The sequence below is a fragment of the Stegodyphus dumicola genome, chromosome X2 (genome assembly GCF_044657685.1).
Source record: "Stegodyphus dumicola isolate Sdum_Otavi_A_Nest chromosome X2, ASM4465768v1".
NCBI lineage: Eukaryota > Metazoa > Arthropoda > Arachnida > Araneae > Eresidae > Stegodyphus > Stegodyphus dumicola.
In genome coordinates, this window is record NC_140781.1 from 127073960 (window position 1) to 127098633 (window position 24674).

Below are 24674 nucleotides of genomic sequence, written 5' to 3' on the forward strand. Positions count from 1 at the left end.
TTTATAAAATTATACAGTGGCCTAGCTAGGGTGGAGCAAGGGGGGACATCCGTCCCTGGGCGCAGCATCCAGGGGTTGCTAAATTGATTATACACATTTCATAATAAAATGTTTTCCATTCTTGGAACACAGAAAGGGGCGCAAAATCTTTAGGTGTCCCCCGGGTGCTGAAAACCTTAGCTACGCCTCTGAAATTATAATTTACAGTTTTTGAGAAATCTCTGATTTCATGCATGTAAAGTTAATTTTGGACATGAGCATATTATTTCATCAACTGTTCATGTTGACTGCCATTGAAGTATGAAAGTTGGCAGAGATCCTGTCAAAGTTCCATCAGTTGCTCCTGCGTAATCTGAAGAAACTGGCACAGCTTTATTTATTAAAGAATCATTATTTGACCTGTTTGTTTTTGCATTTCATGAATGGGATTTGTTGACTTTTACTATTTTCTATGCCCTCCGATTTTACTGGAAGCTCTGTTTAAAATGCTGCGAGTTCAAACTTCATGCATATAACTGTTGCTGTCTATTACTTTGAGTCATATCCTGCTATTCTTTTCTTCATTTAACAGATGCTGATTTTCTCAAGCAGCTGTAAATGAGTCGAAGTGCAGTCACATAATCATTATTTTCAAAAAGCAAGAGAAATTATAGCAATAACAGTTAATTTATATTCTTGTTTATAAAAGCAAAAGTTAGCTTATTGAGAATCATAGGGATTACCTCAAACAAAAGCACAGATGTTATTGTGTTGTTATGTCATATTTCTGTTATAATTGGCTTTAAATTGCATTGTTCGGTGACAATTTCATGGTCAGTGAAATAATACATTAAGTACCCTATGAATTTCCAGGCTGAATTTTCTTTTGATTCAAGAACTATTAACACTAGGCTTAAAGTTAGTATGCTAGTAACCTAAATTTCCTTTCTCTCCTTATGTTTGACTTTATTGAAAATAAATTATATTTTTTGGAAAGATTTTGAACATTTTACCTCATTCATGTATTCATGAAGGTTGGTATAATATAGAACTGGCTGATCAGCAGATCATTATACTGAGCAAAAAAATTACACCAAGCAGATGGAACATTTAGTTAGAACTTTTCTTTGAGTTTTTATAACAGGAAGGGTCATTTATTGAGGCATGCACTGATGACAGTCAGTTATATTATAGTTAAATTATTAAAGTATTTAAGCTATAAATTATGGGATTATAGAAAATGTTTATTATAGAAAACTCTGAAAATCTAAGTGAATTTATGTTCTTAGGACATTTTTTTCAAATTCATTGCTTTCTAGTTTTAGTAGATTTTTAGAAATTTTCTTTGACTAATAAATGTTTGAATTTTAATGTTATATTAAGTGTTGATTTTATATTGCCGTAAAATGTATTTACTATTTTCTTCATTATTAGGAAAACTGAATTGGCCTTTAGTTGAAGACTTTTCAAAATGGCGTCATGATATTGTTGGTTGTATATTGTAAAGTATGTTTCAAAATGTTGTATACTTTTTCTAAATAATGAGCCTATAATAATACTGTATTTTATAGGAAGAAGTAAAACAGTCTAGTTAATGCACTTGTGAGTTTTAGTTCTTTAAATGTAAACTAAAATTATTCAGAACTAAGAAAGACTGCAGGACTTATTTGTGATAAATTTCTCTAATACTGAATTTAATTAATTATTTATATTTTTTAATTTATAAATTATATTATTGTTAATAATATGTGGACATTTTTAGCATAAAATTTCTCAGAATAAATTTTAATTACATTATTGATATAAGTAATATGGTACTATTCCGTTTTGAGGACCGTAAAAAAATTGCATAAAAAATGTATGCGCAAAAGTGCCAAATCTAGCAAACGTGCCCATTTAACATTTAACATGATATCCTATGGATTTAACAATTTGGGAATCGCCCATGACGAAAAGTCTGCAATAGAATGTTGGGTAGAGTGCAGAATCACCCACCGCTTGACGCGTTTTTATGAATGGCACATACTCGGTGTCCATGTACACATCGACATATTTTCACTTAAAAAAAAATCCCAGAATTGCACTAAAATGGCACTGTGCACATCCTTGACTTTATCTATGTATACATCGACCTATTTTCACTTAAAAAGTAAAAGAAAATTGCCAAAAATCCAATTGTTTTTACCTTTATAAAAAGCGGCAAACAAATAAGTGAGCGATTCTGCACTTTACCGAGAATTTTTTCAAAGAAAAAGCATCATTCATTATAGATAATTATGTTTGAACAACCAACAAGATGAAACTATGCTTTAGCGATAACTCGGTAGTGAAATAGCGATGCAGGCATCCATTCAGTTATGTTTAGCAATTTTTACATAAATAATGACCTGAAATAGTTATTTACTCTTATGCTTCCAGTCAGTCATGTTTAGCCTTTTTTATATAAATTATAATAATAAAAATGTATTATATGAAATTAACCTTTCATCTAAATTAAAACATCAATCTTAGATAATTATTTACTATTACACTTCCCTTCTTAGGGTTGCCGCAATTATTTTTGGCAGCACTGGCATCAACAATAGTTTGGCGATTTTTTACGGCCCTTAAAACTGAATAGTACCAGTAATATTAGTGCTTCTTTAGTGATGTGGTCTCAAAAAATGGATCGAAATCCAGCTGTGAATTATGTAAAATTTTATTTTCTTATTTAATTATTGTTTTTATGTATATGTTTAATAATGTATATTTGTAATTACTAACTAATGTGAAATATTTGTGCTTATTTATTTTCTTATTATTATATATTATTTAGTATCTTCTGGGATTTCTTTCTTTCCAAGAAACTCTACATATCTGGGTCACAGTGTTAAAAAGTTCAGTATGCATTCTAGGTATTCATATATTACACTGTTATGCATTTATTTATCATGTCTTATAAGTTGCTTATGGCTTATTATATTGTGGTAAAAAGTGCTTTTGGACTCAGGCCTCTTTTGATAGCCTAGCTTCATCTCATTTTGCTCTAAGAACTTGTCAGATGGAATCTGAAGGTCTTGTATCTCTGTTCCCTTGCTGTCAATACATGGAGAAGTTTTTTGGCTTAACAGATTTTAAATGACTCTTGTTGCAAAGATTTTATACATCCATGCCTTCTCCAGGATCACCTCATACTTTCCTTATATGCACAATTTGCACACATGCATTCCATTACAAAATCTGCTTATTTCAGTGACTTTCACATGCCTCCACGTTTTGCCTAATATTTCAGAATCACCTCTATGATTAAAAATGATATACCTAATATTCAAATTATAGTTTTTTACAAATATTTTTATAGTTACCAAGTGTTAATAATAAATGTATTTTTGTATATTTATAGACAAGTATATGAATGTATACAATAAAATCTATTTTTCTGAATTATTGGTCTGCTTTCAAAACTAAATTACAATTCTCATTTCATTCCATTTGTCTCGACAGATTTCACTGAGACAACGCGAGACAAATTCATTGAGATCAAAATACATTTATATTTTGATGTGTTATAGAATTCTGATATTGGGTTGGCAACTGAGTAATTGCGGATTTTTTTTTAGAAAATCAAAGACAATTTTTTCATGGAACTAAATAACTTTATTCTGTAATGTATTGCCCATTTTGATCAATGACCTTTTGCGCATCTTTCAGGCAGCATCATAATCCCACATTCATAAAACTTTTGGTTTTTATTAGCAAAAAATTGAATCAGGTACGATTTGACATCATCATCATTATTGAAATTTTTACCATTCAAGGAGTTTTGTAAAGATCGAAACAAAAAGTAATCAGATGGTGCAAGGTCAGGACTATATGGTGGATGTGGCAAAACATCCCAACCAAGCTCCAATAATTTTTGCCGAGTGAGCAAAGATGTGTGTGGCCTTGCATTGTCATGATGGAATGCAACACCTTTTCGATATGTCAATTCGGGCCGCTTTTCTTCAACTGCATTGTTTAATTTCGTTAGTTGTTCAATGTAGACATCAGAATTGATCGTTTGGTTGGGTGATAAGAGTTCAAAGTAGACAATTCCTTTGTAATCCCACCAAACTGATAACAAAACCTTCTTTTGATGAATATCAGCTTTTGATGTTGTTTGAGTTGGTTCAATTGACCTGCTCTACGATCTTTTCCGCTTGATATTGTTGTAAACAACCCATTTTTCATCGCCAGTTATCAGTCATTTTAAAAATGGATCATTTTCATTACGTTTCTTTGGCAAATTGCCGCTGTTAATGCGTTGCGTTAAATACGTTTCTTTCAGTTCGTGAGGAACCCATGTATCGAGTTTTTGAACATAGCCAAGTTGTTTTAAGTGATTTTCAATGCATGTATGTGATACATGAAGCTTCTCTGCAATCTCACGTGTTGTACTGTGACGATCCAAATCGATTATTGCTTTGATTAGGTCGTCATCAACTTCAACTGGACGACCAGAGTGTTTTTCATCTTTGAGTGAAAAATCACCAGAACGAAATTTGGCAAACCAGTTTTGACACTGCCATTCTATTAAGGCTTCATCACCATAAACAGCACATAACTTTTTATGAGCTTGCGATGCCTTTTTCTCTTTGCGAAAATAAAAAAGCAAAATATGATGAAAATGTTCCTTTTGATTTTCCATTTTTCAACGAACGCCAAATGAAAACTACGCAACTGATCAAAAAACAGTTTTTTACTGATTGACAGCTGAATTGCCAACTATCAAATAACAAAATGTGTTTTACATTTGTACTACGTCAGCAACCCTAAAAATTCAACTGAAGCCATCTATGAGTGAAATTCGCAATTACTTAGTTGCCAACCCAATAGTTTATATTTAAATAGCAATATGATACCCTCTTCCAACAACAGCAACAAAAAAGGGTTTGCATTGTATCTATGGTAAAATATTATAGCTCTTATAATACATGCAACACAAAATATGTAATCTTATAATACCTGTTTTTTTTTCACTTGCTTATGAAGAACAAATTAATGCTTGTGTCATAACTTTTTAATTTAGTTAAAAAAGTGTGCTTACATTGTCATGACAGAATTCTTAGAGTCTTCTCTGTTGATAGTACATTCTGTTCTGTGCTTAAAGCCCAGTTAAAATGAGTACTGTGTGGAAACGACTCCAGAGAGTCAATAAACGGGCTGCTAAATTCCAGTTCATTGCCTCATATCAAGAGCTTGTTGTAGAAAGTACTTTAAAATGGTAATATTTTTATTTTGTATTTGCTATTAAAAATTTTTTAAATACTTATATGATAATTACATGTATGATCTATAATATGTTATAAAATGTTTAATTTTTTTATTTGCAGTTGTTACATTTTTGCAAATTGATTTGATTTTGTTAATATTCTTACACATGCTTGAAAATACACGCATTTCAATCTTTTTGAAAGCAGTGTCTGTAAAATCTTTCATAAGCCAAAATGACATAAAACAAAGAAACAGTTACCATTAATTTACCTGAAGGAAAGCATTGTAATGAAGTTTTAAAGAACTCTCACCATTTTTGAATGAACAACCAACTTTATTAGTCAAAACTTGCAGATAAAAACATTTTTTCAGCGTGCGCATTGTCTGCGGATAATCGTCTGTGGTAATTTACATTTCTTAGTGGAATTATGTTGGTAGCATAGCAACGCAATTACGTTACAGTCTTAAATTCCTTCCCTCACGGGGAACTTTTCGAAGAAAAGTTTCTTTCTTTCAAATTGATGGAACTTTCAAGAAAATTTTCAGTTTAAATACATTAAATTTTTTAAGAAATTTTAAATTAATTTTTTTTTTCATTTTTGAATGAACAACCAACTTTATTAGTCAAAACTTACAGAATAATTGAAAAACATTTTTAAGCGGATATTTTTTGCGGATAGTCGTCTGCAATAATTTACATTTCTTAGTGGAATTGTGTTGTTAGTGTAGCAATGCAATTACGTTACAGCATTAAGTGTTCCAGGTTTCCAAAAAATTTGTTATATCATATTTAAGATCTAAAACCTAAAATTAAATTAAAAAAGTAACAGTGTGGCAAATGTACACACTATTGAGCTGGGAATAATATAAGTACAATGTAGTTTCATTTTCCAAATCCGAAAAGAGAGTGGGGATATTAACAGTGTAATGATGGTAGTGATGACTATAATGCATTTTAAGTCTTTAAATTCAGTAGTAAAAGATAGAGAGCCTATGATGTACAAGAGGAGGAAAACAACTTAGCTATTTGTATCTGTCAATGTTTATCATATGAATGTGTCTCCAGTTTCTCTGTGCATGTGTCTCTGCATGTGTCAAAGGTTACTTTATTGTTCTCTGGCTTTGTGAAAGATTAAAGTAAGTTAGTACAGTTAAAAGTCGTTAATCCAGACACCCATAATCCGGAATGATCTATAATCTGGACCTCAAAGCTACAAACTTTCTGTGCATGCATCAATGCATAATTCATTAATGCATGCACGTAGGCATTTACGTGTGCGCGTAATTACCTTTACACATGCGCCTTTAATGTATAACGGACGGTATAAGCTGAGCTAAAATTATCTAATTATCTTTTCAGTTAATGTTGCAGATTGCGTTGTTCCTTAATCTTCAAATGGGATCCGGCTTATTATTTTTTGCAGACTGTTAGAGCAATTTTATAAAAGTAAGCTTGAACTTTTGCTTATGCCAAATAGAATTTCTGATGCTTGAGCTGCAAAAGGATCTGCAAAGCAAAAGCATGTTTCGATGTCCATTAAACAAAAAGTGGAAACTGCTGCAAAAAATGTATAAAGACATGAAGAAAGTGACAGAGAGGTGATTTGTTTCTCTAACCATTCCGATATCTGTTTATCAATTTCACGCTGCTGTGCGGAAGCATACCACTCGCAACATGCAATGAACTGGAAGTTGATCTGTCAGCACTATCCTCATCTTCAGGGCAGATGTTTTTATTTTATTCGGCTTATAATTTTTCACTAAATGTAATGTTTCATCTCGATGTACTTTGTCCTTAATATGATTTAAATCAAATTCCTCGTCATTATAAATATCACGAATACACATCAAATAGTTTTCTGATTGCAATTTTCTAATTTCGACTATGCGCAATTTATGCTTTACGCATGCGCTCGTTGAAAGAAATGTTTAATAAAGTAAACAAATAAATATTAAGCTTTCTTTTGTAACTTTTGATACCCTTTAGATCATTATTACTCTATATTTCATAAATTACGGTTTCTTATTTTTAATTTTATAATTTCTGCACGCCATCTTACCAGATTTAAATTGATGGTCTATAATCCAGAATCGCCGAAGTCCCGACGAGTCCAGATTAAAGACTTTTGACTGTATAAAACAGACAAATCTTTACTTCAATAGGTTTTTCAGTTGCTATAAAACAGCTTACAAAATTGCTATATAAGTAAATATATATATATATATATATATGTAAGATAAAAAAATATGAAAGCAAACTTCTAAACTTAATTCACTATAACTTCCATTATTTTCTATTTCATTTGAGAACTTCCTCTATCTGTCCTAAAAATAGCGCTTAAGTCTAAACTGCGTCATTCAAATTAATCATGCGATCTTACTTAACCCATAATGCAGATCCCTCTCGACCAATCACCAAATTGCAAACTGAAACTTTTCTCTTCGCGTGCTTCCATCTTTCATAACTACGCACTTCAGCTTTTGCTCTCTACCGTGCTAAAATGTAATTTCGCTGGCTTGCTTTCTATCCCTACAATATCAAAAATGTAAATCTTCTGTGGAAAGGCACGACTAGAGTGCCAAGTGATTGTGGCCACAAATATCAATTGGAAATAAAAATGGAATTAAAACTGCCTCGACTGCCAAGTTTTTTAAATACTACGCAATCAGAATTCTTCTTCAATATGGATCTAAGCACGCATCGACACTGCTCCGGCTTTTCCTTGTTTTGCTTTTATTATGACATATATATATTTGAATTTAACAAATATTCTCTCATTCATATAAAGCTAATTTAAATTTTGAAATATATATATTATATTGTAAGTAAAATCATTATTTTTCTGCTATTGCTTCATTAAAAAGTACTGATAAATTCATTCAAACAAGTACCAAATATAACTTTGCTTGTGTCCTTTATTCATAAAAAGCAAAGATCATCTGATTTCTTTCATGAACTGAAATTTAGGTGTTTGACAGAAGGGTACTTTCATACAGCAAACATTCCTAAAACAGAATAACTATACAAGATGATTTGCTACCGATGTAACAAACATGAGAAATGTAGAGGGAGTAAAGATTATTTGGAAACACATAGCATTGCAGAGTCTGAAATAACTTCTACCTGAGCTACGGTTAAGGGAAGCAAAGAAAACGAGCAGAAACAGCAACATGTTAGTGTAACAGAATTCACTTTATTACAAGTTTTACATTGGCAAAAAGCTACGTGCTACTGGAGGTGTCAAAAATGACATCCAGAAGCAATCACACAGGCTTCACAGCAGCACCGCATGGAATTCCTAATGTTCTGAAAGAGTACTGGTGTGTCTTGTATCTCCCAAGCAGCTAGAGAGATGTAAGTGATGAGGTCTTAACTGAATCAATGGGGGTCTTGTACACCAGTGCCTTCATTTGACCCCAGAAGTCCAGGCATGATAGGTCTGGCAATCTAGCAGGCCAATAAACTGGAACACCATAACCTGTCTAATGCTGTCCAAATGTAACATTTAGGTATCAGCCGGACGTGATTGTAATAGTGTGGGGGAGCCGCATGGTGCTGGAACCACACTGAACAATGCAACAACTGAGGAACATGTTCTTCGATAAATTCAGGCGGGACTTCATGTAGGAAGTATGTTCATAAGTATGCCCTACTATCCAGATGAGGAGGCAGAATGTATGGTCCTAGGAGGTGGTCTCCAACAATGCTGGCTTAAACAGTGACTGAGAAATGGCCTTGATCTTGCTGCATGTATTCGTGTACCATGGGTATTATCCAAAGCCCACAAATGGGCATTATGTTGATTGAAGGCTCTCTCTGTTGTGAAAAATGCCTCATCTATGCACAATATGAAGGCAGCAAATGTGCTGTCTGCCACACGCTGTGTAGCAAAATTCCTCCAGATTGTATAAATATGCAGGCTCCAGTGGTTTGATGCGTTCCTCATGGTACGAATGCATTAGGTTTCCTGACAGTATACTAAATCCAATCATTGGGCTATTGCTCGAGTACTCATAACTCGGACTGCCTTCTGCCATACTGGACATTCTCCTAATTGTCTATTATCCTCATAGTTTGCTCTCAATTTGTGGTAGGGCTCATTAAACAACTAGTCTCACATAACCTTCTGTGCAGACATCCAAAGATCGTGTGATGAGGACCATGCCTATGCAGGAAATGTTCCTGCTGCAAAGACAGAGCAGTGCGCTGGTTATTGTCTGCAGCTTCGTAATGTGAGGTGCATGTCAGCCAGTTCAGCATTTGAGTACTCGCCCATCCTACCTCATGAATGGGTTCGCATATTCTGATTTCCAACATGATTGCCATTCACGTGACCTCCCATTCAACATCCTATACTGCATGACGAATGCATTTCTGACCCTGCAGTGCTATGTGATTCCGAATCATCCTTGTGCCCCCTACATCTCCTAAAAGTTTGTCACATCAGTAGCAAATCACGCTGTATAGTAATGATTAATTTCTTCTGGTGTGATTATATATATCATAATTTTAAAAAGAATAATTACTATATTTCTATAGTAATAGCTACAAAATACATTGAAAGTTTGTTTAGTGTAAATGCATGATATGCTAACAGTTTACAGAACTAGAAAAGTGCAGATTTGTATCCTGCAGTCAACTCCAGATGTATTGGGGGTTGATTATCCAGGTTGTGGATAACCTGGGCCTCTAAAATAATAATAATAATAAATTGTGCGTAGAAAAGTAGAAAAATTGCTGTTATAAACCATTCCAATGATCAAGGTCACAAACCATCACATAACTCAGTTCTCTTGTTGATATTCTTCAGTGCTATTTGTAACTTTCTTCCTTTCTAATTATGTTAATTCTTCTGTTATTTACTATATGTTTTTTTTTTTTTGTTTTTGAATATTTGTTTAATTTGTATAACCAAATGAAATCGATTAAACAGCTTGAAAATATCTGTATTATGTTAATGTTATTTTTTATTAATTAGTATAAGGGTGATTCATTTTCTTCAGTGTTTATCTAACTGCCTTCAGATTAATCGTGATTGTGATTTAGCTGGATGTCCCTGGTAGTACCCCACTGAATTGAGAGTTGACTGTAGTTTAATATTTTATTTTTCTTCATGTAGAAATGTCTAGTTTGCTGACAGACACCATGTTAATTATAAGAAAATTAAAAGTATTTTTAGTTAAGTATTTCTGAGATATTATTTCATTATTTCAGGCAGCCACACAAACTCTGCGTCGTTTGGACTAGGCGAAGTCGAAGAGTTGTAACTGAGGTATACTTATTATCTTATATTGTAAGACTTAAGTTTCCTGTTTTCCCTTCAAACGTTTGATTGACATTTATTTGACATTTTATGTATGTGAAGTAAAATACAGTCAGTCTTTAATCCGGACGTCCATAATCCGGAATGATCTGTAATCTGGACCTCAAAGCTGCAAACTTTCTGCGCATGCGTAAACGCATAATGCGTTTATGCATGCACGTAATACATTTACACAGGCGCGTTTAATGTATAATGGACGGTATAAGCCAAGCTAAAATTATTTATTTCAGTCAATGTTGCAGATTGCGTTGTTCCTTAATCTTTTAACTGGATCCAGCTTATTATTTGTTGCAGACTGTTAGAGCAATTTTATAAAAGTAAGCTTGAACTTTCAATTATGTCAAAAAGAAATTCTGATTCTGGAGCTGCCAAAGGATCTACAAAGCGAAAGCATGTTTCAAGTCCGTCAAATAAAAAGTGGAATTGCTGCAAAAAATGGATAAAGGCATATCCTTTGTTTCTCTAACCATTCCCAAAATCTGTTTATCAATTTCACGCTGCTCTGCGGGAGGGGCGGAAATGTCGCGGTGTGCAATGAACTTGAAGTTGATCTGTCAGCAGTATCCTTATCTTCAGGGCAGATGTTTTTATTTTATTCGGCTTATAATTCCTTACTAAATGTAGTATTTCATCTCGATGTACTCCGTCTTTGATATGATTTAAATCAAATTCCTCATCATTTTAAATATCACAAATACAAATCAAATAGTTTTCTGGTTGCAATTTTCTAATTTCGTCTATGCGTAAAGTATGCTTTACGCATGCGCGCGTTGAAAGAAATGTTTAATAAAGTAAACAAATAAATATAAAGCTTTTTTTTGTAAATTTTGATACCTTTTAGATCATAATTGCTCTTTCTTTCATAAATTACAGTTTCATATTTTTAATTTTATAATTTCCGCATGTCATCTTATCTGATTTAAATTGATAATGTATAATCCGGAATCGCCGAAGTCCCGACGAGTCTGGATTAAAGACTTTTGACTGTATGTCATTTTCCATGTATGTAAAATATATCATTATCATGTATGAATGCATAGTTCAGCCTCTTATCATGAATGCTTTTGACCATGGATTCACGAAGAAATTATCTGAATGAAAAGTATCTTGGTTGACAAATGATGCCTGATGACAAATGATGAATTATGAAACTTCAGGTTAGTAACAGATACTTTCAAAGGCATTTTGAGGTGACATCTGACACTCAGGAACTAAGCAGCTTTCAGCAACTTCTACAATCATCATTTTAATATTTCCTGTTGCTTAATTTCTATTAACAAAGGCTAGCAGTAAGTGAATTTGGCCTGGTGAAAATTATGGCCAGATCTGTTGCAGGAAAATGTTTCGAGGGTTTTGACACTGAGGATGTTTTTTGTTAAATATAATATTATATATTTAGACAAAACCAAATGCTTGGAAGTTAAACATCTGGAAGAGGACTAGAGGACCATAAAAATGCATTAACAAGAAATAACTTGAATAACTTAAGAAGTGGAAATGAAAGGCTATGAAGTGTCTTCAAATGAAGAGAGAGAAGCAAAGAGAAGTTAAACTCAGATACTTGACCTAAACAATATGTGCAGTTGCATATAACGCTACAATTTTGAAAAAGCAGGAGCCAGCTAGAGCATAAAGTGTTTTAATACCTGTGCCTTGCCTGACTTTGGAAACATTTTAAAACTTATGCAACAACAAATCACACTGAAAAATTTTTGAGCGAATCAGAGGCTTGGTGAGTCTCAAGTAGAGTAGTGCTAAGAGGCGAAGAAAAGGTGCCTCAGAAAGACAGTTATCTGATATTTTTAATGAGTAATGTCATCATTTTCCACTTATGCCGTCACTATCCTTCATACAGATGGTTTAAAATTAAATAAAATTTTCGCATATTTTATCTGTTTAATATTGTGTTTGCCTTTTTGCCTTAGACTGCATGATTTCCTTTTTTTTTTATTATGTACTTGTGCATAAACTACTATTGTTGTAAATATTAAATTAGCAATCATCTGTGGCCCAGGAGTGAATTAATCCATTTTATCGTATGGAGAAAATAGTTTCAGTTTGTGAACATTTTTAATGGGTTTCGGAAGCAGATTAAGTTTGTGATCTGAGGTTTCACTGTAATTAAAATGAGAAAAATATTTACGTAGTAAAAGAGGAGGGAAACAATGAATGATACATACAATAAGTTGCCAGATAAAATTTAGTAATGTTACAAAGAAGTTAGCTGTAAATGAGTTTCTAATGAGAATCCAATATTATTAAATGAGAAGTAAATGCTGAAAAACAGTTTAGCAAAATATTCTAAGCAGTAATATAATAAAGAGATAAAAGAAAAATATGTATGTGCCATTTCATCTATCAAAAACATAAACTTGCTTCCTGTGTACTGGCTCAGATAAGATTACATTTTCATATATTTCATAAATAGTTCAACCTTCTATTAGAAGATGCTCACAAGACACTTTTTTTTTTCTGTTTTGAGGGAGTGTCTGCTAAATTTGAGTGCACTGATTTCCTATTTTGAAAGTTTGGGAATTCAAGAACTGTGTTTTATGGGTAATGTCTTCTCAAGTGGAGCATCTGTTAATGGAGGTTCAGTAGCATTTTTTTTTTCTTTCTTTAATTAAGCTTTCCTGTTCATGCTGTTTAGCTCAAATCATACGAGATGAATATTTTAAAGTAATAATCTAAATTTCTGATGCATTGTGATGATAGAAGGGACATTTTAGAAAGGCTTTGAATTAGTATGAAAAACGTTGAAACACTGAGGCATACATGTAAAACCACCAAGCTCTTCTGACATTCATATCATGTAGCACTTCTTTTATTCTGTGTTTTACATGCTGCTATCATAAAAAAGTGTCATCTTCTTTAGAAAAGCAAGTGTAAATTTTATAAAATGTACTTCTAAAAATAATGAAATTTTTTAAAATTTTGATTACCAGAATATATCAGTGAAATATACAGGTTATTATCATTGAACAAACATTTTCTTCAACAGCAGCAGCAACAACAACAAACAAACAAAAAAAAAAACTTGATGAATATATATTTCCATCATTTGAAAAAATGCTCAACTTAGTAAGAAACTACTACAGTACAAAGTCTGTAATCTGGACGTCCATTATCCGGAATGATCTATAATCCGGATCTCAAAGCCACAAACTTTTTTTTGTATGCTTTATGCATGTGCGTTTAGCACAAAAAACGAAGCAACTTAAACAACTTACATTGAAAGAAATGTTTAATAAAGTAAACAAATAAATATTAAGTTTTTTTTTTGTAAATTTTGATACTCTTTAGATCATAATTGTTCTTTATTGCATAAATTACGGTTTCATATTTTTAATCGTATAATTTCTACATGCCATCTTATCAAATTTAAATTGATGATCTATAATCTGGAAAAACCCTTAATCTGAAATCACTGAAGTCCCGACGAGTCCGGATTACAGACTTTGTACTGTATTATGTTCAGGTCCCTTGGCAGGCAGCTGTGCATGACTGTGATTTAAATAAAACTTAAAAAATATTAGAAACTTAGGTTATTTTTGATAAGCTGTTTAATTCTTTTGATTGTAGTCTAAGTGCAACCAGTACTTATAAAGTTATCAGCTTTCATTCTTAGTAAATGTAAGTTATATAATTTTTGGAAATTCTATCTAATTTGGATAAAATTTAGCATTTCAAACTTTTTTCTATTAAAAATTATGGAAAATTTTGAGATTAAGTCAAATTTTATCTTTACCACTTGCCTAGTTATTCTGAGTTAGTTGTCTAGTTAGTGAGTTAATTGTGAGTTATGTTGTCTAGTTAGTGAGTTATGTTATTTGCCTAGTTAGTGAGTTAGTCATGGAGAATTTGTCAAAAGTAATTATCATGAGTTAACTCATTGTTCATGGTTCATGACAGTTTTTTTAAAATTTATTCTGAATAAACTTGCAATGTATTTTATGGCTATGCTGGTGACCTTTATGACGTTTTATTATGAGAAGACTAGAGTTTTATGCCAGGTCTCTTTTGATTCAGCCTTAATTTCCTAATCAGATAATTGTTTACATTTATTTTGCATCATAAAAATACTAAAAAAATATTTAAAAATGTGGAAAATAGTTGTAGATTTTTTTGTATTTTGTTGCACTAATCAAAAGTGCCTAGTTAAAAAAAAAAAATTTTTTTTTTGGCATGGGAACTGAAAAATAAATAATTAATTAAGAGGTTAAGTAGCAAATTGAGTGAATTGGATTTATGGTATTGAAGATGCTAGTGCATGTGTAATATTCTAGCACTTGTTTAGGGTGAATGTGATAGTGGTGAGGATTGGTTCATTTCAGATATAAGTATTAAATGATAAGGAACAAATACTTAGGACTTTCTAAACTAAGCTAAGTGCACTATGGGAATGATAAAGTGGCAACAGTTTAAGCCTTCATTTCTTGTATTAGCCTTTTAAATCCATATTATCAGCTGCTGAATCATTGTTTGCTGTTGTTACATTTACCATAATTTTATTTAAAAGTTTTCTAAATGGTTTTAATAATAAGTGCTAATTACTTTTATTTTAGCCTCTTATATGGAAAAGTACTATTACTAACCCCTTAAGAGGTTCTGTTGTGTGGCCAGTGCCTGAAAATAAAGAAGCAACTATAACTTTATTCAGAGACCCACGAAGCAATGAATTTGAAGATAAGTGCTGGACATTTACAGTTGAAGATGTACGTTTATAAAAAATTCTGTGTAAATATTTTAGTTTTTTTTTATTTCTCATCGAAAAAATTTTTTTTTCTATATGATTTTTATTTACATTAATAGGTTTCTGAATCTGGCAAGCACAGACAGGTAGCCTGTGCAAGTGTAAATATGAAAGAATATGCAAGCTTAACCCCTCAACAAAAAGAAGTAAAAATCAATTTAAAGCCCATGACAAAAAAAGTTGTTGAAGTTGTTTTAAGATTTACACTTTCTTGTAAACTAGTCAAAGAAGGAAAAGCAACGTAAGTAAATTTTGTCTTTGTACATTAATCATCTGAACTATATCATTTAAAAGTAAATTTGCATTTTGAAAGAGGTTCTTTCTGTGAAATGTATACTGAGGAAAATGGCTTATATTTTTATATGAATTATGGTAGGAACTTCTGTCATCCTATTCCAGTCCTATCAGTGAAGCATATGCAGAACTACATAATTTTATCTAATGTATAAATGCATATCTTTTAATTTGGTGGATAGAGAGAATAAATTTTTGGTTAGAGGGGAAATTGGAAGCCTGAATATTTGAATATCTAACAAAGAAAGTGTGCAGTCTAAGACTTGTATCTAGCATAATTATTCAAAATTTTAGAAAATTAGGCCTAAATCTTTAAGAATTGTATCTAGCATAATTATTCAGAATTTTAGAAAATTAGGCCTAAATCTTTAAGAAATATTAATAAACATTCATTAAAACATCATTAAATTTCTAAAGTTTTTTATTAATAGTGATAGCTGTGAGAACAGTTCATAAGTTTTCTAATGAGAAGACTACATTTCAAACCCTACAGGCAAAAGTGTTTTTTTTCCCTTATTGATATGATTAATTATTTTCATTTTATTTTGTTTGAAAGGACAGTTTGGTTTTTCAGAAGTATTTTTAAATTAGCAACGCACACTCGAAAGGAAAAAAAATGATGTAGTTAAAAAATTTGTTAAAAATACATATATATATTTTTTTAAATTGTAATCTCACTTTTACTTAATTTGCTTATAACTGATAAATTATTTTTAACTGAATATTGAAAGTATTATATATCATTATTGAGAACACTGAATAAATCAGAGCCTTTAAAATTTTTGTTTTTAATGTGTGTGCAATAAATTAAAAAGTACAGCACAATAAAATGCTAATTTATCTAAACTTTTGAAAGCACATGGAAGAAATTATGAATGTTAATGATATATGCTCTTCCTTGAAAATTTAAAGAAAAATTATGGTGGAAACATTTAAATTTTTATAAAATAGTCATGTAATTAATGCGCATCATGACATATTTTTATAATTTTAATGTTTTATGATACATAACATGAATCCATATGCAAACTTGTGGCAAAAATAGTAAATTAAAATAAATGAAATGAATTTACATATTTTTTATTGCATGATTTTGTGTTTTTATTAAAATATTTTTCATGAGTGTGTTTACAAGTAAGATAAAAGAATTATTAATAATGATAAAAAGCATAGCTATTTCCTAGCTGGATTTGATCTGATGGATTTCATCGCATTTGAAGCATTGTCTGTTGCGCTTTAATTCATTGATGCATGCACAAAATTGAGGTCTTGAATAATGTAAATGTTATGTAAAAGGTATTATATATATTTTTTTTTTACTTATTTCCAAAAAGTGCAGGCTTAACATATGCAAAAATATTCATTCTAATCATCTATAATTTTGCAGAGTTTGCCTGAAATTTATGAATCTGAGGTTGTGTGCATGTGTTGAAATTTTCATGCCAAGAGTGTGGAGACGAAACAGTAATAATCTTTAGAAAATGTACTTAAGAAGGCTATTAATATTATTGTTAATATCTGATGCTGTTCATGATGAATGGCATTTCTAAATGAAAAACAGTTACATTTAAAAATTTCTTTATAGTAAATCTCGGAAAATCTTTGAAATCTTAAGTAAATCTCTGTTCTCCTTTTGTGAAGTTTTTAGCAGCCGATACTAATTCATACACTTGACAACATGATAATTATGCATGCATGCATGCCCTCTCTGACCTTAGTTTAATTAACATATTTAGACTCATCAAGTAGGAGTGTTAGCTAGAAAGTTTGTACTTGAGGAGAAAAGTGTGAAGATGCAGGATATTAAAATAAACATTTCATGTCTTTATTTTTCAAGTTACACATACTTTTAATACCTTTCCACTGACTACACAGAACACTTACCCACCCTTTTCTATAAACATAAACATATTTGTGTTATCCATGATCAAGGAAAAACAGGATAAAATATGTAGGCAGTGCAAAATACATTAATGGCTTTTTATTCCCTATTACCACAGATATTATTATCTTATTTAAATTAGAATCTGAGTCCACCACCTTTGATATTAATCTCACACAAGGACATATCATATATTATTTGAAAGACTGTTGATATGTTAACTGCAAGACTCTCAGTATGAATATCAGCTGCATTGTATTACAAAGTTTATAAAGTGATGAAATTTAGTAGTGGGCTCCAGGTCCATGTGTTTTGATTCACTATTTAGAAAAATGGATGATTTGACTGATTGAAGAAAAGAATATGATGAAGGAATATCTGAAATTATCAAACAGATTTATCAGTCATTGCATTCTTGGTGGCCTTTTTTTTTTCATTTTTTTGCCCCTTAATCTGTCTGTATGTCAAACAGTTTTTGTTAAACTTACTTTTAGAAACTGGTATTAGAAACACATCCCAGCTTCCAAAAAAGAAGCAACTGTAGCAGAGTATATTAGAAAATTATTGATCATTAATATATGCATAAGATATGCATCAAGGTATGGACATTGTTTAGAAATGTTTTATTGTGAGCATCTCAAATGCGAATGGATAGAACTGTAACTGATTTTTTTGTGGCTAAGGATGATTTCCAATCAAGATTGTAAAAATGGTAAAACCAATATATTGTCAGAAGGTGAGTGATTGGGAAAGGAAACTTACATATACTTGGTAAACAATATTGTTGCATGCATATGGGTTTGTAATAGATTGATTACACAAGTGTGATAAAAAGTTAATAAAATTAATTCTTATCACAGAAATAAAACAAAATGCATAAATGTTTCCTCACAGATATCCGTACAATATAGCACAGTAGTTATATTTTGAATTACTAAAACATTAAATAGAACACAATTCAAAGTGGAGAGAAAGCTAATCTGATCTCAAAATTACAACAGCTAAGTAAACAACTGAACTGAGATGTTTTTCTTCGGCTTTTTATAGCTTTCTAATCTTGCACAAGAACATTCTTGTAATTTTTTTTGTTGAGGTTTCTGGAAAGCAAAAGAGTAGATTTACAGTTACAGCTAACACACAATTACATTTATTCAATTTAAATGTAAATTATGAGATATCTATTTATTAAATGTGTGTGCTCCTTATTTTTACTTTTCCGACGTAGCTTTCCCTTAAAACTCATCATGTGCTGCATTGCATGGGGAAATAAAACAATTTTAATTACATTTCTACTAAAAATAGAGACTAAATACAAAATCTGTAACACTGCTCCCTTCCCAAGGACTGTTTGTCCTGGGCAGTATAATCCCTGGACAGGAAGCCGAAGTTACAACTAAGGCATCAATGCAATAATATACATTACTATAACAAACAACATAAACAATAATTGCAATATGTAATGTAAAAGAAATCAAATACTACCAAATACTAAATTCAAATCAAATACAAATTTAGAAACAAAAAGGACCATGGTCTTATACTATTTACATTATATATTCTACGTACTATGGCAATAGTAAGGAGCTAACCTGTCATAATGAATGACTTTAGACTTACAGTTCGATGACTAAAGTTGAATAAAGGACATTGAAAGGGACAATTCTCAGAACCCGCACATTTCCAGAAAACCTACGTAGCTAGGTTACCATTTTCACTTATTGCAAAGACCTGAATGTCAAACAGTGATCGATTATCACTCAGATTGGGATCGCGGGATCCTTCAGAAGCAGAAATTTTGATTGGTTTATCTCTACTCAAGACAGAGGTTCAGCCAAGACATTTTGAGTGAGGTTAGAAAAAATCTTGCATAGCTGCAACATCATTTCCATAGCTAGGCGGGACTTCACTTCCAGCAGTTCTCTTTTTTTCTAGGAATCCTCCTGTTTAAACCAGTGCTACCGGAATCTCGTTTTTCAAAAAAGTTCCATTTAGCAGGGACTGTCATTAAACGTGATGACCTCTTTACAAATCCGAACCACGACGTCGTTCAGCCTGTTTAGGACTGTGTAGGACCATACCAAGGTGAGTGTAGTTTTGGATAGAGTCCTTTCTGTCGAGTTGGATTCCATAATCACGTATTATCTCCTTTGTTCAATCGATGTCTGGTAGCTGTGGTGTCATATTGGGTCTTCATCTTTTCTGTCACCAAGTTTCTCATGCAAAACTGTGTGTCACTTCAAACTGAGCCTGGAGATCTTCGATGTATTCCTCAGGCGATGAAGGTGCTTTTTGCGCATCATCCTTTGCATTATTCGAGTAGAAATGCTCACAAACTCTCTGCAAGGTCTTCTTTATTCCGAAAAGACTTCCTGTAGGGCTGCTATATCATTCTTTAAGGACATCCAGTATCTTTGAAGTATCAGTTGCCATCGGAAAGTCTTTCCATCACCCAATGTGAATTTCCAGTACAAAACGCTGTTTCGAATATGGAGCAAGTCCCACAGTGCCCAACAGTGTTTTGTTATAGGACTATAGATCCAAATGTCCTTCCAGGTAGGTTTTTCTGTTTGAAGACTCCATAAATTCAATTATGGGTTTAATGTCACCGTCTTCCAGCTGGTCTTTCCTGACTTCTTTGTCACTCCATGGTTCTTGATCAGCCAATGTCGATGTTGTAATTTGTTGTGCAAATAGACTCAGCAGCTCGTATTTCACTTCGACGCTGGAACAATATCAGTAGCTTGCTGGGCAAGGTCTTCTAGACAAGGCTTTGATGTTTCTGTGTAATGATCCCTTCTGATGATGGATAGTTATGTCATATTCCTGGAGTCTCTGTATCCACCAGGCTATTTGACCCTCAGGATTCTTGAAATTTCAAAGCCAGGCCAATGATGCATAATCCAGGAATTTTCTGCCGTATAGATAATGGATAATGATGGAAATGTTCTACGGCTTTCACTATGGCGAGTAAATCTTTCCTGGTGACACAGTAATTCCTCTCCAGTTTAGACATTGCTCACATCCATGTCGAGAATAAATGGTATGTTGAGCTGAGGATACGTCAGGATTGGAGCGGATGTTAAAGCTTCCTTCAGTTTCTTAAATGCATTCTCACATTCTTTTGTCCACAAGAACTTTTGCTTGCTCTCTGTCAGCTTGTGAAAGGGTCTTGCAATGGAAGAAAAGTCCTTCATGAATCTCCTATAGTAGGTGCAAAGCCCTAGGAAGCTTCTCAACTGATGGACGTTTTCGGAACGTTTCCAATCTTTAACGGCTGACACTTTTTTAAGATCCATGCACACACTTTCAGCAGAGATGACATATCCAAGGTAAGTCACTTCCTGTCTGAATAATTTGCATTTAATGGGGCTGAACTTTAGACTGGCTTCTTTTAGTTTCTGAAGTATCTTTCTAAGATTTTTTAGATGTTCCTTAAAAGTCTTCCCGACGATGACGTCATCCAGGTATATCAGACAGGCTTCATAGGAAAGACCTTTCAAAAGAGTGTCCATTAGGCGTTCGAATGTAGCCGGCGCATTACATAGTCTAAATGATATTACCTTGAACTGCCAAAGTCCTTGTCCCATAGTAAATTTCGTCTTTTCTTGGTCATCATTATGTATTTCTACCTGCCAGTATCCACTCTCTAAATCAAGTGTCTAGAACCACTTGCTTCCAGAAAGAGTGTTCAGAATGTCGTCAGGTCTAGGAAGAGGGTAGCTGTTTTTCATCGTAACCTCATTCAACTGGTGATAGTCAACGCAAAATCTATTTGAACCATCTTTCTTTCTGATGAGAACAATTTGAGATGCCCATGGACTTGCTGAAGGCTCGATGACGTTGCCTTCTTCCATGTCCTTTAAAAGTGTTCTTACATCTTCCTGTTTAGCAGTCAGTAGACATCTTGGATGTTGCTTTATTGGTGGATGATCACTGGTATCGATTCTATGTCATGTCAAACTGGTTTGGCCCATGTCAGATGAGTCGGAAAAAAATTTTGAAGATCTTGAATGACATGTTCGGCAGCATTCCTCTCTTTATCGTTTAATTGCACATTCTGAAATAACTCCGATGTAACTCTCTCTGAAGACATAGATTCTGGAGTGTTAATGTTTTGTTTAATGCTGGTCACTGGAGTACATGCTGCAACCACTTCACCTTTCTTAATAACCCTCCCCTTTTCAGTTATGTTGGCAACTGTCACTGGGATAACGGTTCGCAAGAGTTCGACGAGTGCTGAGGCTACTACAGTACAAAGTCCTTAATCCGGACATCCTTTATCAGGAATGATCTATAATCCAGACCTCAAAGCCACAAACTTTTTTTTGTATGCTTTACGCATGCACGTTTAATGCACGCTTCCGATACGCATGCGCGCGTGAGTCGCTTCCGAGAGGTTACTAAAAACGAAAAAATTTCGATTAACAAGTTAGTTGGTATTCTCGACATAGCAATTACAGGACTTAAACAGTGGAACTTTGTAACTGAACAAGAACTTATGTCTGTTTATAGAATTAAAGAGAAAGTATTAGCACAAAAAACGAAGCAACTTAAACAACTTACATTGAAAGAAATGTTTAATAATGTAAACAAATAAATATTAAGCTTTTTTTGGTAAATTTTGATAGCCTTTAGATCATAATTGCTCTTTATTTCATAAATTATGGTTTCATATTTTTAATTGAATAATTTTTGCATGCCATCTTACCGGATTTAAATTGATGATCCATAATCTGGAAAAACCCCTAATCCGGAATCGCCGAAGTCCCGATGAGTCCGGATTACGGACTTTGTACTGTAGTACTCCTTTTGGGCTGTTACAGTTCTTGGGATTATTCTATGATGCCTTAGCGGAAATTTCTATTTTTGGCTCTGGATCCAGGAAGCAAAAACTGTGTTTTTGCGGGTATTGTGATATTGTCTTGAGCTATAATTTTGTGGATAGAATCACTCCTTCATCATTAATTCTGAATAGGGTTATGTCATCAGAGGCGGAATGTAGTTCGTTATTTTTAAAGTCCAGGGAAAAATTATATTTCCTTAGTAAGTCCGATCTGAATATGCAAGGGTCTGTAATCTCTGCCACGTATGCCATGCGATGGTAGGCAGTACTCTCCAACTTGATGTTAATGTTTACTTTTCCTTTGATGTTGGTCTTCTTGCCTGACACAGTCTGGAGTGTAACGTAGGGCAAGGTCCAGATGAGTTTGCTTTCCAATTGTTGAGCCACATCTTTTCGAATGAAGATAACATTGGCTCCTGTATCAATGGTTATACTACAAGGAACTCTATTGATGTGTGCAATGATAAAAAGTCCATAATTGCAGGCAATCATTGCAGAAATCTGAAGTGCTAGGGCTTTTCATTATCTGGCAAACTCGGCACCGTGAGAGGGCCACTAATTAGCTTTCCTCCTTCTTGATAAACGTGGTCTTAACATCCGTGTCCCGGGGTGTTCTGCAGTTTCTTCGTATGTGCCCTTCAGTTCAAGGACTTTACGGTTGGTTTCTTGTCACCAATATTCCATCTCAAGGCATTCAGTTTTCTGGTTAAATCGTGTAGACGAGCAGCTATTTGATACTTTGGCTCTTGAACTAGAGCAGCTCTGATTGGGGTCTCTACGAGTGGCTTGTTAGGTTGCCTCGAATTTCATGGCATAGGTTAGAGTGCTTTTCAAGTCCTTTCTGTATTTCAGGATCCCGTCAATGAAGTATTTCAAGTACAGGATTTCCATTGTTTTTGTCAGGTACTCTGAAAAGGTGAGGTGAGATGGCTTTTCAACATCCATGGCGAGCTCCTTGAATGTTTCTGTGGGCCTGTTGATGGGATTTCGATTGAAGCCTACTGCAGTCTTTTAAACATTTCTCGCCAAAGCACAGCTCCAGTGCGGCGGATAGAGCTTTGAAGTTTAGTCTTTTGTTTTCTGGAAGAGTTTGAAAAATATCTGCAGCATCTGATCTCAGAGAAGCAGCAAGATGGGAGGCCTTAGTTTGAGAATCCCATCCATTCTATCTTCTACTATAGAAAATTGGGTTTTATATACTTATCAGGAGGTCATCCCATCATACATGGATAACTTCAGTGAGGGACGAGCAGGCATGGGTAAAACTTTAAAACCATCAGAATTGCTCCTTGCCATCGCTACACATTTCTTTAAAGTATCAAGTTCTTTGGCAAATGCAGAAAAACCTGTCATCAATTTGTTGTTCGATTTGTTGTTGGATCGCAGAGACTCTTCCTTCTATTTGTTCTTTGACTGAAGAAACTCTCCCGTTTGTTCTTTTGCAGAAGAAACTCTTTTTTTTAATGTGTCCAACTTTAGTTTCAACAGCTTTTCATTTATTCGCTTTTCCATAGCCTCAAATTGTTTTTCTATTATGCAGGTGCTTTCTCTTTTTCATTTCCTCTTGGCCCACTTTCATTTCATTTTGAATAGCTTCCATCTTTGCTTGACCTACACTCATCTCCTCTTTAACGGAATCTTGGCCCGCATTCATTTCTTCTTTAAATGCAGCAAAGGCTGCCACCAACTGCCTTAAGTGTTCTTCCATCGCTCTTGTTATTGGCATTCAAACTCCACTCCTGACAAAAAGTGTTGCATGCGTACAGGTTTGTAATAAATTGAATGTGCAGGTCTAATAAAAAGTTAATAAAATTTATTCTTGTCACAGGAAATAAAAACAAAATGCTGACATTTTTCCTCACAGATATTCATTCATACAATATCAAAATATCACACAGTAGTTATATTTAAACTACTAAAACATTAAATAGAACACAATTCAAAGCATAGAGAAAGCTAATCTGATCTCAGAATTACAGCAGCTATGTAAACAATTTAGTAAACAACTGAACTGAGATGTTTTTCTCTGGCTTTTTAAAGCTTTTTAATCATGCACTAGAACATTCTGGTAATTTTTATTTTCTCGAGGTTTCTGGAAAGCAAAAGAGTAGAATTACAGTTACAGCTAATAGACAATTGCATTTATTCAATTTAAGTATAAATTATGAGATATCCATTTATTAAATGCTTCTGTGTTTTTACTTTTTCGGCATAGCTTTCTCTTAAAACTCGTCATGCACGGAGAAATAAAACAATTTTAATTACAATTCCACTAAAAATAGCTAACTAAATGTAAAATCCGTAACAATATACAGTACAAAGTCTGTAATCTGGACGTCCATTATCCGGAAAGATCTCAAAGCCACA

The 24674-nt window shown here is 33.1% G+C and overlaps 1 protein-coding gene across 5 annotated transcripts in view; it reads left to right on the plus strand.

The window, feature by feature from the left end:
• The window catches only part of Ehbp1 (Eps15 homology domain containing protein-binding protein 1), a 255700-nt gene that overhangs the window by 16331 nt on the left and 214695 nt on the right, over positions 1–24674 (plus strand). For 4 of the 5 annotated variants that reach the window (XM_085809695.1, XM_085809697.1, XM_085809698.1 and 1 more), the window contains exons 2-6: positions 1414–1485; positions 5085–5221; positions 10427–10484; positions 15101–15250; positions 15348–15529. In XM_085809695.1, the coding sequence (XP_085665821.1) occupies positions 5118–5221; positions 10427–10484; positions 15101–15250; positions 15348–15529 (494 nt within the window). In that variant the 5' untranslated portion in view covers positions 1414–1485; positions 5085–5117. Of the gene's footprint in view, positions 1–1413; positions 1486–2794; positions 2874–5084; positions 5222–10426; positions 10485–15100; positions 15251–15347; positions 15530–24674 lie in introns of all 5 variants that reach the window. The other variant, XM_085809696.1, reaches the window with a different exon arrangement.